We start from the raw sequence: 17877 nt of genomic DNA, 5'->3' as shown, positions 1-17877 counted from the left end.
CATTTGCAAATGCATGCATAAGCCTAAGCCACAGAGCCTCGTCAAGGCACCCTGGTATCTGTATCAAACCATTTCTATAAAATTATATGAAAATGAACATTAGGAGAAAAATGTGGGATCCTTGAATGCTATTTTTTGTGAAAACATTGAAAAACAACCCTCATGGTCTACTAAAATGAATATTGCAAATTGGTTTGCTCTGACATGGATTCCCTCTTTTGTTCCCCATTTATAGGGTTGGCACCTTTGTTCTGACAAAGGGACAGAAGGTGGAGTAGAGGGAGTGGGGCTAATGGGCTGAAGAACACTGATATCCTCATGGGATGATGATGTCACCCAATCTTTGGCATCAAAAGGGCAACCTAACCTTCCAATCGGAGTGCTACTTTACAATCTTTAGTACTGCATGGCTGCAGCATGGCAGAGCAGGTCTAAACTTTCAACCTCTTCGGAATCCTGGAACTACTCGGGATGCCGCCTACCCTAGATCAACAATGTACATTAGTTATTTTTGTAATCAAAAGCTACCCAAAATTACTGGAAAACGGCGGTGTGTGCAGCCAACAAAAGGGGTTATACTGTATAACAGAATCTCTATGGTTCAAGCTAGTAGTCGCCATCTCCAAATAAACTCCTGTATGGTAAGGTCATGCTAAATATCTGTATGAACATTCAATAATTTTACACTACCAAGTAGCTTGCTGGGATCCCTTTGCAATGAACATCAGCAATTGTTTGTGGAAAAACAAAAGGGGAGAAACCAGGAAGGGCCACCTGAGTGTAGTATTAAAAGCAGTTTTAATGACAAGACTCACAAGAAGTAAGAACATAAAAGAGTAATCTGTGTAGGTATGTGGAGTCCATCTGGAGGTCCCTGGATCCGGATCCGGTCACTGTGTGTGGCTGTGTGGTGGTCCGTTCGCTCTACATGTCCTGTGGCCACCAGGAGGGAGGGGTCACTCGTAGATGACGTCACGGGTCACAGGAGCACATCCGGGGGAACGTCCACAAAGAGAAAGCAGTCCTTTGCTTTCTCTTTGTGGACGTTCCCCCGAAACTGTCCCTGCCTGTAATGAACCTTTGCTTTATGACAGACTGAGCTTTTTTTGTCAGATCATCTAACATGGGGTGTGCTACACTTGAATAGATTTTTTTTTTTTTTAAATGAGAGAGTTACTCAATATCATAACTGGCTGTACAACCAGTGTGTTGTTCTATATTGGGCTTTGTTTACACAATGTTTCAGACAGGAAAGTCCCGTCACCTGTGCTCTGATCTTATGATCTCAGTAGACCTGGGTTTCATTGAAAGTAATGAGTTTCTACACCTCACTGAACTTCGAGGTCTCCTTTTTGCAAACAGGAAACAGATGGTTATTAGCTCTAGTAGGAACCCCCTCATACATACTTGGGAAATGCTTGCATTTATGCATCAATATGTACAATTTATAAAAGAGGAAAGCCTTTCAAAATGATGCTAACACTGTCTTGTAGAAAACTTTAAAGTAAATCTGTCAGAAGAGTATATAGCCTTTCATTGCTGATCAGCTTAGTGATTCATCTGACTCCTATCAACCTTCTCTTCATACTCCCCCATTTCAGACCTTCCAACATGTCCTACTCCATAGCAGTGACGGCTGGTGCTGTATATTTTGGAAGGGGGGGGCGGCGGCAAACAAGACACCTGACGCCACCCCCCTGGATGGTCGGTCTCTCGTCCTTCCCCCCACCAACCCCGCACTCACCCAATCTAGCAGCTTCGGGTCCTTCCTGGTTCTCCTCCACCTCAGAGGTGGGTTTCTCCTCTGTGGCTTCACCCTGCACCTCCAGCTTCACGGCGGCTTCGTCCTCAGTGACTTCCCTCCTCCTACCCTCAGCGACCAATAAGATCGCTTCTCCTCTCGTCCAGTCTGGTAATAGGACCCGCTTCCTGTTTGGCCGAGAGAAGAATAAGGTAGACAATAGCGAATATTAATTTGCTATTGTCACACAACTGGGTGGGCTCCGGACGCAGTGCTCTGCACCTCGAGCCCACCCTTTTTTTAAGCCAATTAGAGCCTCAGGCTCTAATCGTGTGTCAAAGAAAAAAAAATACATTGAATTCCAGGCGTCCGGCGCCCTGCATGTAGATTAGGGGCCGGACGCATGGATTAGGGTGGCGGCGCCCCTGCATCCCTAATGGACGAGCTTCCACTGCTCCATAGGGTACAACATACATTACACTTGAACTCTCTTCCCTGAACTTGTGTCAGTAGTTTACTGCATAGTTAAAGCGGGGGTCTACCTATCTATCTTTTTTTTTAATTCACAAACTTTTCTTCTCAGCATTACATACTCACATATTGTGTGTAATATGTCCACCTGTGTCAGATTTCGTTGGAAAGAATAACTTATATTATTCACTGCAGGCAGTTTCCATCTTCATTGTGGGCATTTGAAGCCCACAAGCATTTATTTCCTGGATGTGGTGAATGCTGTGCTCCCAGCATTCACCGCTAGTTCACGCACATGCTCAGTGGCATCCTGGAAAGCCTGAGACTAGCTCCCAGGAGTCTGGGAGAGGCTAGAAACACGCCTACTCCCATGGGAGGAGAACCAGGAAGTGCAAAGAAGAATAGAAAAATAAAAGGTAATTACGGCGATTTAAATTTTTTTAAACGGCATGTCAGCATCTAGGCAAGGAAGAGAATACATACAGATATTGTTCAAAATTTGTGTGGAACCCCGCTTTAAAGTATATCCAAAGCCAAAACTTTTTGTTGGGAATGTTTTTTATTTATTTATTTATATTTTAAGGTTGCTGCCTTTTAGAGAGGCTTGTTTTGTCCAGGAAAAGAAAGGAAATCACATTTTACAGATAGTTTTTCAGCAGAGGAAGCATCCCAATTCTGAGATTTTCTCTCATTTCCTGTTCAGGTGATAATTGTAAAATTTTTAAAATTTCCATTAACTTTTCTGAAATGATGACTACGATCACATGGACAAAGAGGGCGGATCTCCTCATTGATGTCACTGATAGTAACAAAAACCTGTCAAAAGCCCTAACCATACCGTATCCAAAACTTAAAAAAAAAATGAAAAAAGAAAAAAGCTGTTGATACACGCTTAAAGTGACTCTTTTATAGCAGTGTGGGAATTCAGCATCACATGGAGCTGTGTGTTTATTTACACTGGAACGGATCAGTCTGACCAAAGCCAAAAAAGCACACGGATGGTCTGCAGTCACCGCAGGGGTAGGAGGAGTACATAGAGGAGGAAAGTGTGATGAGGCAGATCCGGGTTCTCTTGTTAATTTATAGTAATTGTCTGGCACATGTCTCTACCTCCACTTGTTCTGGAACAGCTGCAGCCAGGCTCATTGTTTATTCTGAATCTGGTATTCATACACCTTGATAAACACTAGCTGTGAGATTCATGAACAAACTTGCATGTCACCTTCAGATAGCTCCAGTTTGTGAGTACCAGGATACAGCAATACCTACCAGACATTACATCAGTCCAAAGTTCATTTCGTGATAATAATTGCGCATTTTTCAACTAATGTCACACTTATAGCTCATCATTGCAAAACTTTCTCACTAAAACAGGTTGTAGTAGTTTGGGTTAATGTGAACCTGTAATAGGGTGTTAGGCATATACAGTTGTGCTCATAAGTTTACCCGGGCAAAATTTTTGATTTCTTAGCAATTTTTCAGAGAATTTGAATGATCACACAAACTTTTCATTTACTCATGGTTAGTGTTTGACTGAGGCCATTTATTATCAATCAACTGTGTTTACTCTTTTTAAATCATAATGACAACAGAAACTACCCAAATGACCCTGATCAAAAGTTTACATACCCTGGTGATTTTGGCCTGATAACATGCACACAAGTTGACACAAAGGGGTTTGAATGGCTATTTAAGGTAACCTTCCTCACCTGTGATCTGTTTTCTTGTAATTAGTGTGTGTATAAAAGGTCAATGAGTTTCTGGACTCCTGACAGACCCTTGCATCTTTCATGCAGTGCTGCACTGATGTTTCTGGATTCTGAGTCATGGGGAAAGCAAAAGAATTGTCAAAGGATCTGTGGGAAAAGGTAGTTGAACTGTATAAAACAGGAAAGGGATATAAAAAAATATCCAAGGAATTGAACACTGCTGATTGGCATTCCCAAACTAATCAAGAAGTGGAAAATGAGGGGTTCTGTTGAAACCAAACCACGGTCAGGTAAATGAACTAAAATTTCAGCCACAACTGCCATTGTTGAAAACTGTTCAGGATGCAAAAAACCCCACAAACAACTTCAGGTGAATTAAGCTACGTACACACGACCGGTTTTGCCATCGGACTAAACTCCGAAGGTTTCTCCGACGGAATTCCATTCAAGCGGTCTTGCCTACACACGGTCGAACTGAAGTCCGACCGTCCAGAACGCGGTGACGTACAGCACGTACGACGGGACTAGAAAAAGGACATTCAATAGCCAGTAGCCAATAGCTTACGTCTCTTACTTGCCTCAGAGCATGCGTCGTTTTTGTCCGTTGGAACAGCATACAGACGAGCGGTTTTCCCGATAGGAACTGGTTCCGGCGGAAAGATTTAGAACATGTTCTATTTCTAGGTCTGTCAGAATTTTTTTAAAAAAAAGGTCAGATGAGGACTACACACGAGCGGATTATACGATAAAAAAAAAACTCAGTCGGACTTTTTCTATCGCTCGTGTGTACGCGGCAATTTAGGACTGTCTGAAAACATGTTGCGTTTCAACATGCACAATAAGTAGGCACTTGAAGAAAGATGGGCTGTATGGTTAAGTCGCCAGAAGAAAGCCATTTCTACGCAAATGCCACAAAGTATCCCGCTTACAATACGCCAAACAGCACAGAGACAAGCCTCAAACCTTCTGGCACAAAGTCATTTGGAGTGATGAGACCAAAATTGAGCTTTTTGGCCACAACCATAAATGCCACAATTAGAGAGGAGTCAACAAGGCCTATGATAAAAGGTACACCATTCCTACTGTGAAACACGGAGGTGGATTGCTAATGTTTTGGGGATGTGTGAGCTACAATGGCACAGGAAATTTGGTCAAAATTGATGGTAAGATGAATGCAGTATGTTATCAAAAAATACTGGAGGAACATTTGCATTCATCAGCCAAGAAGCTGTCCATGAGACGTACCTGGACGATCCAACATGACAATGATCCAAAACACAAGGCCAAGTCGACCTGTCATTGGCTACAGCAGAATAAAGTTACGGATCTGGAGTGGCCATCTCAGTCTCCTGACCTCAATATCATTGAGCCACTCTGGGGAGATCTCAAACGTGCAGTTCATGCAAGACAGCCCAAGAATTTACAGGAACTGGAGGCTTTTTGCCAAGAAGAATGGCCAGCTTTACCATCTTAGAAGATTAAGAGCCTCATCCACAAATACCACAAAAGACTTCAAGCTGTCATTGATGTTAAAGGGAGCACTACACAGTATTAAGAGCTGGGGTATGTAAACTTTTGATCAGGGTCATTTGGCTAGTTTCTGTCGTCATTATGATTTAAAAAGCATAAACAAAGTTGATTGATAATAAATGGCATCAGAAAAACACTAACCATGAGTTAAATAAAACATTTTGTTTTATCATTCATATTCTCTGAAAAATGGCCAAGAAATCCTAAATTCTGCCAGGGTATGTAAACTTATGAACACAATTATAGTTCTCACTTTTCACCACTAGATGCCCTATCTGTATTTTTTATATCAGATTTTATTTTTAAAGTTTTTATAACAGAAGAAAAAAAAAAAGAAAACACCAAAACAACAGACATAGAAAACTTTAAATCAGTTTGCCTGACAAGGCAATGGCAGCATCGATACATTTTATTCATTACCATCTAGTTTTTCAGAAATATTCAAAAATATTCAAAAAATATTCAGAAATATTCTAGAGCAACCAATATTAACCACCTCCTGCCCGCTGTATAGACAAATGACGGCGGGCGGGGATGCTCTATTGTTCTAGGACAACATCATATGACGTTGTCCCACTCTCCCTGTGCTTGCACGTCCCTGGGGGTGCACAGCGCAGTGATCGGCGGTGTACTGTGTTCCCGAGACACGGCACATCCCCGATCTTGATGTGGATCTTTACCCATGTGATCAGCTGTGTCCAATCACAACCCGTGCACTGCAAGGACAGCTGTACACATCTGAGCAGCGTTTAAGGTGCTGTAGACCTTCCACAGCCTATGCAGCATTATCTGCTAAGGCCTCAATAATAGGCCTCCCTATTTGGGTTATCTACTATATTTATACGATCAGATGCTGTCTTGTTTTTTATAAGCTGGAGTTTTCCTTGTATCTCTCCATCTGATATATCGATGTAGCACTTCAGAGTCACAATTTGTGTTGTTGGTACTTTGTTCGGAAATGTTCGTAGCCATAGTATATGATGATCTATCTTTGCGTGGCGGCCTGAACTCTGATTCCGCTACACTCTGATTTATACACCTGCTATACATCAGCTGTGTCTATTACAGACAACTTGTCATGTATATGCATCATTCTCGTATATATATACATTAGACCAGGAACTCCGTCATTATGGATGTCTGTCTAATCTTGTGAGGTGTCCCTATACTCTGAATTACAGAATTACAGATTTACCAGAACCTACCCAGTATCTTTCCTGAGGAAGCTAATATTTAGTGAAACACGTTGACAAGCAAATTTTGAAGGTGTTTTTGGATCGATTTTTGTTATTAGACATATTATTAAGTCAATCTTTATACTTTCGATCCAGCCCTCTGTAACTGCACTATTGGGTAACTGTCTTTATAGGGTGTTGTATGTTTTCTATATTTTTTTAATTATTTCTCCTCTCATTATGTGCCCACGAAGTCCACCTATTTTTTGAGCTTCTCAATCCTTATATACTTATTTACAATTTTCTATATTTTCTGTCTTCTTTCTTTTTTTAGCAAAAAATAAAAATCCCAGTGGTGATTAAATACCACCAAAAGAAAGCGCTATCTGTCTCAGTGTTGCATGACCACCCAATTGTCATTCAAAGTGTGACAGCACTGAAAAATTTAAATTGGCCTGGGCAGGAAGGGGGTGAAAGTGCCCTGTATTGAAGCGGTTAATATATAAGAACTCTCTGACCGGCCATTCTAGAACATACCCAACCTTTATTGTAAATTAAAACGTGATGCATCTATTCAATTTTTCCATATTTTTTCAAACTTTTGAGAGGTGTTGCATTGAGCATAGGTATATTTCTCAAACTTTACATGTGTATCCATTTCCCAAATCCAGTCCCCAAGGGTTGGAGGATTGGGTGAAACAACAACAAGAGGGTATCAACTTTTCCTACAGCTCCTAAGGTTTCTGGACATGCTTAGGGAGAATAAGTTTCTTAGTTGCTGTGTGAAGGACACAAAGAGAGGTCATGCTTGATGTGGTAGATATAGCTAGACAAGAGATCTGCAGCCAGGTTGGAGACCCTCCACTGTTGAAACTTGCATTTAGGCAGTCAGGAGTACAATAGCACACAGCTTATCCAGAAGACCCAGCTACTGTGGGCAGCCCCTCCCTAATTGCTATAACAGGTACTGCAGCTCTAGTGGGTTGGCACATCTTCCTTGGGCCTTGGATCCCTTCAGCTGTTCACCTGTGTTACCAGAGCTATCCTAGACTTCATTGTGAAGAATGCAGTTACATACCTCCCAACTTTTTGAGATGGGAACAAGGGACACCTATTAGCAAAAGTATGTAGGCATAGGACAAGCCCCCTGCCATGCCCCCTTAAAGAAGAATTATACAAAAAAATGATTAAACCCACAAGTGTTCTTTTTTACCACTATTATTTCTTTATGCTGGCTTTTGACATTTACCAATGCAACAATTTAGAAATTGGATAAAAGGTTTAGCACTGGGAAACACTTTTTGAAAGATAAAAAAAAATGGATTTTATATACAACTATATATATCATGCTAGATACCAGGATGACGTGCTCACATCCCGTATAAAGGTAAGTAGTGAGTGTGACCAACAATGATCGTGAGCTAAAAAAAACAAACAAAAAATGTTCAAACAGTCATTAGTGAGTAATGAGTGTCCATAATGATTGAAAACTCCGTTGGTGTATGCAATAAATTCTTCTTAAAACATAAAATGGAATATGAGTGATGATTATAATTCAGGAACAACTCCTCATACACTTGAATCAGCATAAAGGTGGTAGAGATAGGTACTCTTACCGGAAAAGGTGGACACGGACACCATACGGTGAAGTGTCATGCGAGCTTTAGGGATTAAACAATCCCAGGGGTACTGTGCTGGAAGACCGTGCAGGAAGATTCCATCCAGGACCACTGTAGTTGTAGAATAGTGTATACACAGCTGATTGTCATTTTATAGATCTTTGTGCATATATATTTTAGTGTGGAACCAGACATCAAGCTATATGCCCTAGTTGAAGGACTATCGTCCGAAACATGTTGGGTTGCTGAAGCTTTCGATGTCTTGTTACCACGCGATTTTTATTTTATTCCTGTGATCACGTTTTATCTAGTACTTGTCAATATATTTCCTGGCACTTTTTAAAAAAATAAAACATTTGCTATTGGATTCATGCGCTATGTGGAGACATTCTTTTCCTTCCATGAATTAAACCTATATGGAGCGGAGGTCGCTTTTCTTTGAGAATTAATCCTCTACCTGCTGCGGATCCATACACTATTCTACAACTACGGTGGTCCTGCATGGAATCTTCCTGCACGGTCTTCCAGCACAGTACCCCTGGGATTGTTTAATCCCTAAAGCTTGCATGACACTTCACCGTATGGTGTCCGTGTCCACCTTTTCCGGTAAGAGTACCTATCTCTACCACCTTTATGCTGATTCAAGTGTATGAGGAGTTGTTCCTGAATTATAATCATCACTCATATTCCATTTTATGTTTTAAGAAGAATTTATTGCATACACCAATGGAGTTTTCAATCATTATGAACACTCATTACTCACTAATGACTGTTTGAACATTTTTTTTGTTTTTTTTAGCTCACGATCATTGTTGGTCACACTCACTACTTACCTTTATACGGGATGTGAGCACGTCATCCTGGTATCTATTATATTTAGCGCTGCATTTGTCACTATTGTCACATATTTTTGCACGGTGCACCACACTGTTTTTTCTTTCTTGTATTAGCGCAATTATTTATGAATTTTATTAACTATATAGATCAGACCAAAAAAGAGGGACAGAGGGACTTTGTTTCAAATCAGGGACAGTTGGGAGCTATGTAGTTAATGAGAATAATCACAGTTAGCTGTGTTTGTTACTGTTTTACTAACGAAGTGAGCTCTGTTGTTATAGACTAGGGATGAGCCGAACACCCCCCGGTTCGGTTCGCACCAGAACCTGCGAACGGACCGAAAATTTGCACGAACGTTAGAACCCCATTGACGTCTATGGGACTCGAACGTTCTAAATCAAAAGTGCTCATTTTAAAGGCTAATTTGCATGGTATTGTCCTAAAAAGGGTTTGGGGACCCGGGTCCTGCCCCAGGGGATATGTATCAATGCAAAAAAAACTTTTAAAAATGGCCGTTTTTTCGGGAGCAGTGATTTTAATGATGCTTAAAGTAAAAAAAAAAAGTGAAATATTCCTTTAAATATCGTACCTGGGGGGTGTCTATAGTATGCATGTAAAGTGGCGCGTGTTTCCCGTGTTTAAAAATTACATTTTGTGCAGGGACTGTTCTAAAGGAAAAAATCTCATTTAAAACTGCTTGCGGGTTTAATGTAATGTCGGGTCCTGGCAATATGGATGAAAATCAGTGAGACAAACGGCATGGGTACCCCCCAGTCCATTACCAGGCCCTTTGTGTCTTGTATGGATATTAAGGGGAACCCCGCACCCAAATTAAAATAAGGAAAGGTGTGGGGCCACCAGGCCCTATATACTCTGAACAGCAGTATACAGGCGGTGCAAACAAGACAGGGACTGTAGGTTTGTTGTTAAGTAGAATCTGTTTGTAATTTTGAACAGGTACATTTTTAACGTGTTTAGCTCCAGCCAAAAAATCTTTTTTAAGCTTTTTGGAAAACATAGGGAAGGGTTATCACCCCTGTGACATTTGTTTTGCTGTCTGTCCTCGTCTTCAGAAGATTTCACCTCACTTTTTGTCCCAATGACAAATGTTTTTTGAAAATTTGGGTTTTTTTGTGGAACAAGGATTGGAAAGCATCATTGGAAAGGAGAAATGTTTTTCCCATATTAACTCTTACAGGCGAGAATTTCCCTTCCTAGGGGTAGATTTCATCTCACTTCCTGTTGTCTCCTTCCGTTTGCAAGTAGGAGTCGTTTGTAAGATGTTTGAAAGTAGGGGCCCGCCCTATATACTCAGAAGAAATTTGGGCCTTAGGTGTTGTGGCCACAACACTGTAAGCCCTCACAGGGCCCTGCTGTGAAATATTAGATCAAAAATTGTAATTACACGCCCCTGTTAAACAGGGGCTGAAAAATTGGGCCTTAGGCACTGGTGCCACAACACTGAAACCCCTCACAGATACTCTAGTTGGAACGCAGAAACGAGCCCTGCTGCAAAGTATTGCATCAAAAATTGTAATTACACGCTCCTGTTAAACAGGGGCTGAAAAATTGGGCCTTAGGCACTGGTGGTGGCGCCCAGAACCAAAAATGTTCTTACAAGCTATCAGCGTGATCATTGAGGAGGAAGAGGATAATTACTCAGGGATAGTCACTCAACATCAGCATAGGCAGTCTTTGAAGGGATCTGAGATTTAAAAAAAAATTTAAAAAAAAAATTATTCGCTTACATCAGCATCAGGTGCTTGGTAGCTGGTGGTGATCCAAGACTGATTCATTTTTATGAAGGTCAGTCGGTGGACAGACGCACCCTGTGATCGGTTACAAAGCCTCCAGCAGCACTGAATGTGTGTTCCGAAAGAACGCTGGATGCAGGACAGGCCAGTAGCTCAATTGCATACTGTGCAAGCTCTGGCCAGTGATCCATCCTCAAGACCCAGTAACCCAGAGGATTTTGGGTGGGAAAGGTGTCCAAGTCAGATCTTGCCCCTAGGTATTCCTGCACCATGTAAAACAGACGCTGGCGATGGTTGCTGGAACCGATCATACTTTGGGGCTGCGGACCAAAAAATTGTCTGAACGCATCGGTCAGACGGCCACCTTCTCCACCGCTCCTTCTTTGACTGACCGAAGCCTCAGGAACACGTTGTCCAGAAACAGGAGTTTGTAACCTCCCAGTCTCTGGGAACGCGTTGCACAGACCTTTCAGCAAGGCCTCCCGAAGATGTTTCATCCTCTGCTCCCTCTGCGATGGCAAGATAAGGTCCGCAACCTTACCCTTGTAACGTGGATCAAGGAGGGTTGCCAGCCAGTATTGGTCCTTCTCCTTGATACCACGAATACGAGGATCCTTACGCAGGCTTTGCAGGATCAGGGAGGCCATGCAGCGTAGGTTTGCTGAGGCATTCGGTCCGGAGTCCTCTGGGTCACTAAGAACAACATGGTCTGCAGCCACCTCCTCCCAGCCACGTACAAGTCCATGTGTTTCTTGGGACTGATCCCTTAAAGACTGCTGCTGATGCTGAGTGCCAGGCTCCACCTCCATACTGACACAATCTTCCTCCTCCTCCTCGTCCTCTTCCTGTGTGATCAGCGGGCACGCAGGAACACTGTCTGGATAAAGGGGGCCTTGAGAGCTAAGGAAGTCCTCCTCTTCCTGCCTCTGTTCTGCCTCAAGTGCCCTGTCCATTATTCCATGCAGCGTGTGCTCCAGCAGGTGGACAAGGGGGACAGTGTCACTGATGCATGCACTGTCACTGCTCACCATCCTCGTGGCCTCCTCAAAAGGTGACAGGACAGTGCATGCATCCCTGATCATGGCCCACTGGCGTGGGGAAAAAAAAACAAGCTCTCCTGACCCTGTCCTGGTGGCATAGTCGCACAGGTACTCATTGATGGCCCTCTGCTGCGTGTGCAGCCGCTGCAGCATGGCCAACGTTGAGTTCCACCTGGTGGGCATGTCACAGATTAGGCGGTTCTTGGGCAGGTTAAACTCCTTTTTGGAGGTCCTCCAGCCGAGCACTGGCATTATATGACCGGCGGAAATGAACACAGACTTTCCTGGCCTGCCTCAGGACATCCTGTAAGCCCGGGTACCTGCCCAAGAACCGCTGCACCACCAAGTTAAGGACGTGAGCCAAACAGGGCACATGGGTCATTTGTCCCTGTCGGAGGGCAGAGAGGAGGTTGGTGCCATTGTCGCAAACCACCATTCCTGCCTTAAGTTGGCGTGGCGTCACCCACCTCTGAACCTGCCCCTGCAGAGCTGACAGAACCTCTGCCCCAGTGTGGCTCCTTTCCCCCAAGCACACCAGATCAAGCACCGCATGGCATCTTTTGGCCTGCGTACTTGCGTAGCCCCTTGAACGGCTACGGAGCACCGCTGGTTCCGAGAAAAAAGCACAGGAAGAGGCCATGGAGGAAGAAGAAGAGGAGGGGGTGGAGGAGAGAGGTGTGTCACAATCATTAGTAGTGGCATTTTGGAGGCGTGGTGGCGGAACAACCTCCAACACTACTGCACCTTGTCCTGCATCCTTCCCAGCTGCCAGCAGAGTCACCCAATGCGCCGTGAAACTTAGGTAACGTCCCTGTCCATGCCTGCTGGACCATGAGTCAGCGGTAATATGCACCTTACCGCTGACCGCCCTGTCCAGCGAGGCATGGACATTGCCTTCCACATGCCGGTAGAGAGCCGGAATCGCCTTCCGTGAGAAAAAGTGGCGTTTGTGTACCTGCCACTGAGGAACCGCACATTCCACAAACTCACGTAAGGGGGCAGAGTCTACCAACTGAAAAGGCAGCAGTTGAAGTGCTAGCAATTTTGCCAAGCTAGCATTCAACCGCTGGGCATGTGGATGGCTGGGAGCAAACTTCTTTCGGCGGTGCAGCAGCTGGGGCAGGGAAATTTGCCTGGTACAATCTGACGTCGGTGTACCAAAAGTAGATTGCCCACAAGTACTTGGCTGTGACACACCTAATTCTACACCTTCATTCCTCTCAGTGCAGGTCTCAGAGAGGACTGAAGGTATAGTAGGGTTGGAGATCTCAGCTGATGAGGAGCAAGGAGAGGTCCTCTTTGCTCTTTGGTGTGGGTCTTTTAGATACGCTTGCCAAAGAACTGCATGGCAAGTCAACATATGTCTGGTCAAGCATGTGGTACCCAAGCGGGAGATGTTTTGGCCACGCGAGATACACTTGAGACATATGTTGCAAATAGCAGCGGTGCGATCTGATGCACTTGTCTCAAAAAAGGCCCACACCAAAGAACTTTTTGAATAACGCGCAGGGACTGCAGCGCCCTGCACATGTGGAGCTTTGGAGTGTGATGCAGTCAATGTGCTGCCCTTAGGCTGGCCCCTGGAGGGCATCCTGCCTCGTTGGTGATGTGCCGCCTCCTCCTCCTCCTCTCTTCTATCAGGCACCAACGATGAGTCAGTGACCTCATCATCCCCTCCCTCCTCATCACTGGAGCAAACCTGGCAGTAGGCTGCAGCAGGGGGAGCATGACTGCCAGATTGCTGTCCTTCTTGGGCACCCCCTCTGTCCGTGCTTATGTTACTGCCTTCATCGAGCTCAGTATCATCATCAGAGCCTTCCAAAACGCTGGGCATCCTCCTGGAGCATGTACCCAACACTGTGGTCAAACATTTTGAGGGACTCCTCGGGAGGACATGGTGGGGCTAGGGAAGGAGTCATTGATGACATTGAGCCGAGGGAAGAGGCCGCTGCTTTGCCAGACAAAGTACCCTGAGCATGGGTGAGAGAGGATGAGGAGGATGAGGACGGCTTGGTCATCCACTCGACCAAGTCTTCCGCTCAACACGGCCAGCTGCCGAAAAAAAGGCCAAGCGTGTCCCACGGCCACGTGCTGATGAGGATGCACCGTCTCCATGACCAGCACTAGACACAGAGCCTGCTTGCCCTCTCTTATTGGCTTGTGACTGTCTGCCTCTCCTTCTTGGCCTTCCAGACATACTAATGGGCTGTAGCTGCACTAAGCTGGGATATATATATATATATATATATATATATATATATATATATATATATATATATATATACTGATACTGCAGCTAGCAAAATCAACTGCCTGCCTGTGGTATGAAAACACCACCAACCTTCTACAGGTAGCTTTAGCTGAACACTGTGCAGAGCTCGCAAAAAAATAACTTGTAGTTTTAGCTGAATACTGTGAGCAGGACGCACTGCACTAACTTGCAGCTTTAGATGAACATTGTGCAGAGGTCTCACTACACTAACTTGTAGTTTTAGCTGAACACTGTGAGCAGGACGCACTGCACTAACTTGTAGCTTTAGATGAACACTGTGCAGAGGTCTCACTACACTAACTTGTAGTTTTAGCTGAACACTGTGAGCAGGACGCACTGCACTAACTTGTAGCTTTAGATGAACACTGTGCAGAGGTCTCACTACACTAACTTGTAGTTTTAGCTGAACACTGTGAGCAGGACGCACTGCACTAACTGTAAATAGTCTAGCTGCCTGACTGTGGTACTAATAAGATCAAAAGAACACCAGCAATTTTCTTCAGGTAGCTGTAAATACTGTAACAAGACAAGCCTGCCTGTCAGTAAGAAGATAACAGGAACGGATCTAGCTAAACTAAATACAGTGTATATATATATATATATATATATGCAACACCTGGGATGCATATATATACACAATACACTGTAAGTGCAGCTAACTCACTGATTGTCCTGCCTAATCTATCTAACTCAAATGAAATGACACTGTCTATCTATCTCTCTTTCAACGCCGGAACACACACTACACGGGGCCGCTGTGCAGGCGGCCTTATATAGTTTGGGGCGTGTTCTAAACCCCCTGAGCCATAATTGGCCAAAGCCACCCTGGCTTTGGCCAATTACAGCTCTCTCTACCGACGGCGCTGTGATTGGCCAAGCATGCGGGTCATAGTGCATGCTTGGCCAATCATCAGCCAGCAATGTACTGCGATACCGCAGTGAATTATGGGCCGTGACGCGCCACACAAATTTGGCGCGAACGGCCCATAAAGTTCGGAATTCGGCGAACGACCGAACAGCCAAACATGGGTTCGACTCAAACACGAAGCTCATCCCTATTATAGACTTTGCTATGCAGCCTCATTGTTATTAAAGAGAGAAACACATATAGGAGAGACGTATGCGCTGCACACCCCAAAACATTATATTAGCAAGAAATAGACAGTTTCCCCGGGGGGGCTTTAGACAGCAAGATCTTGAAGTCAGGAATAATCTACAATATGTAACCAGTAAGTGCATTTATTGAACAATAAGCCAATTTGCATTATAACATATAAAGCTGGCCAAGTGGTACAGTACATATTCCACAATATAGAATTGACACATTTTCACAAAGTTGTATACAGTAATACATATCCAGACTGTAGACGGTATAAATCCCTGACGGGGGGATAATTGGTTCTATAAAACACATTGAACAGCTTCAGAATTTAAGAACATATCATCATATCTCAATGTAAGGTTAAAATGGCGATGTATTTACCACTGGAAAATAGAGGGAATAATCTCTTGGCCAGAGCTGTTAAAAACCGTGAATGGATCCGGAGGGCTCCATAGCTGCCCCTGCCTCCCCAGAGCGCATGAGTCCAGCCCAAGGGGCTTACAAGAAGCCACATTGACAACCCTCCAGGGGAAGGGGAGAGTCCGCACCTGCGACAAACACCCAACAGCCTCATTGTTACCTTGATTCAACCACAGAAACATTGCTGTGAAGAGTCTGTGCGGCTTTCATTATGTGTATGCATGTTTTTTTCCCCATAATGTACCCATTTTGTATTATTGCCTATATTTTTGCACCTGTTTAGTAAACTGCAAGTTACAGTTACTCTTCTTCTGATCAGTTGGCTGATTACCCAATCAGAACCACTTGCCGAGCGCCTAACTTTGTATTTAACGTTAAAGTAAAAACGTATTTTCAGAGGTTATGGCTGCAGCTAGATGCCATAACCCTGGTATTTTCTTTTCCCCTAGGTGCTGGTCTTTCAGATAAAAGTGATCCCTGCGGCGTATTTGCCGCGGGATCACTTTTAGAAGTGGTGGGAGAGGTGCCCCCCCTCCCGCCGCTTCCCGGGATTACGTTACTGATCCCTGAGCCTGGGAACCATCCAGCATAGTTATTTCCAGCAGAATTAACTGGTATTGCAGGGGTACAAGTCATCTCCTTTGCTTCTACTTCCTTTGCTCCGGGTACACCTCCAATCCCAATTTTACAACCACCTTCTGTAATGCAGGCTTGAACTGACATTGGTACTACCTTACCATCGGACAGCTGAACAAGTGACCTTAACTTCATACACTCAAATTCGTTCCCACGGCACAATACCATTTCATTGCTTTCGCAGACATCAGTAGATGTATTCACATAGCAGCTTAGACACATAAAGTTGTTGAGTGGCATTTTATCACGACATAGTTCCTTAAACTTCAGTTCGGCGTTACTGTAGTCTCCTTCCCCACATTCACCACTGACTCGAAGATTGAAGCCATGGTTTGTTGACCCAGAGAAACAAGTATTACACAATTCCTCCACTGCACACATTTTTCTCACGGTATTATAAATCACATTGCTGACATTGCAGTATTCTGACAGCATCATGCACTTGGAGCCATCACATTCAATCTCCTTTAATGTGCAGCAATCAGTTGAGTCAATATTCCAACATCTTTTGCACATGGTTGTGAGATGCCCTGTAGTTACCATAGAACTCAGTATCAAAAGGACGAAGATTTTATTCATGGTTATGGAAGCCCCAGTTCAGGTTTCGAAGACCAATAGTTGATTTGCCTGACAGGTCTTGTATCTGAAACCCTATTTCTGGTCTTAGTTGCCGCGGCGATGTACGTCATCGCCGGTCTCCTGTTGACTCCTGGGTTATCAGTGTCATCCATCCCAGGATGAATGGACGCCTGTAGAAATTTTTAAAGGGTTGCCTATGTAGATTTTTAAGTACTGTAGTTTGGCGCCATTACATGGGTGCGCACCCATGGAATGGCGCCAATGCTATTCACACATGCTTGTGCAAAGTAATGAACATATTTTACATATGTGGGCTTGACCTACAGTACGTATGAGTTTGCACCACACATGTAAGGTATCACCACGAACATCAGAGCGAGAGCAATAATTCTAGCACTAGACCACCTCTGTAACTCTAAACTGATAACCTGTAGAAATTTTTAAAGGGTTGCCTATGTAGATTTTTAAGTACTGTAGTTTGGGGCAATTTTAAAGCATGACATGTTTGGTATCTATTTACTCTGCGTAACATCTTTCTTATCTTTCATATTATAGAAAAGAATTGGGGTATACATCATGCCATGTTTTTAAAATTTAATCAAAGTGTATTTTTTCCAAAAGAATTGCAATGACCGCCATTGAATTCTATAGGGTCTCTGCTAAAAAAAAATTATAATGTTTGGGGGTTCTAAGCAATTGTCCAGCAAAACATACTGATTTAAACTTGTAAACAATAAGTGTCAGAAAAAGGCCTGGTCTTTAGTACTGGGCATTAGGTGAGTTCCCAAGCAGAAACACAAAAACCTGGTGCGGGATTTATCATCCCGGTGACAACTGTCACTGAAAATGAATGTTTTTTTTTTTTTTTTAAACAAACACAAATGAGTTGGTTTATTAAAAGGAAACAGAATATTCGTTACGTGAGGGAATTATCTCAAAAGGTTTGTGAATGTGGTGAAGCTCTGCTGACTTCCATTATCCAATCTTGTGCA

The 17877-nt window shown here is 43.6% G+C and overlaps 1 protein-coding gene and 1 long non-coding RNA gene across 2 annotated transcripts in view; one reads left to right on the top strand and one right to left on the bottom strand.

The window, feature by feature from the left end:
- Positions 1-17877, top strand: part of LOC141110021 (uncharacterized) — an 84595-nt gene that overhangs the window by 37167 nt on the left and 29551 nt on the right. The gene's annotated exons all lie outside the window — the stretch shown is intronic.
- Positions 42-16957, bottom strand: LOC141111442 (uncharacterized). Its single transcript, XM_073603739.1, has 2 exons — positions 16226-16957; positions 42-74 (listed from the first exon to the last, which is right to left on the bottom strand). The coding sequence occupies exons 1-2, from the start codon at positions 16883-16885 to the stop codon at positions 42-44; spliced, it is 693 nt and encodes a 230-aa protein (XP_073459840.1). The 5' UTR covers positions 16886-16957.

Source organism: Aquarana catesbeiana, linkage group LG10 (genome assembly GCF_042186555.1).
Source record: "Aquarana catesbeiana isolate 2022-GZ linkage group LG10, ASM4218655v1, whole genome shotgun sequence".
In the NCBI taxonomy this organism is placed as follows: Eukaryota; Metazoa; Chordata; class Amphibia; order Anura; family Ranidae; genus Aquarana; species Aquarana catesbeiana.
Note: the sequence above shows the minus strand (reverse complement) of the source record. Positions and strands in the feature narration are given on the sequence as shown.

Coding starts and splice junctions, on each gene's coding strand:
- LOC141111442 (XM_073603739.1), bottom strand. CDS start 16,885: ATGAATAAAATCTTCGTCCTTTTGATACTGAGTTCTATGGTAACTACA. Junction 75..16,225: donor CAGGCTCAGGGATCAGTAAC/GTAATCCCGGGA, acceptor ATAATTTTATAG/AAATGGTTTGATACAGATAC.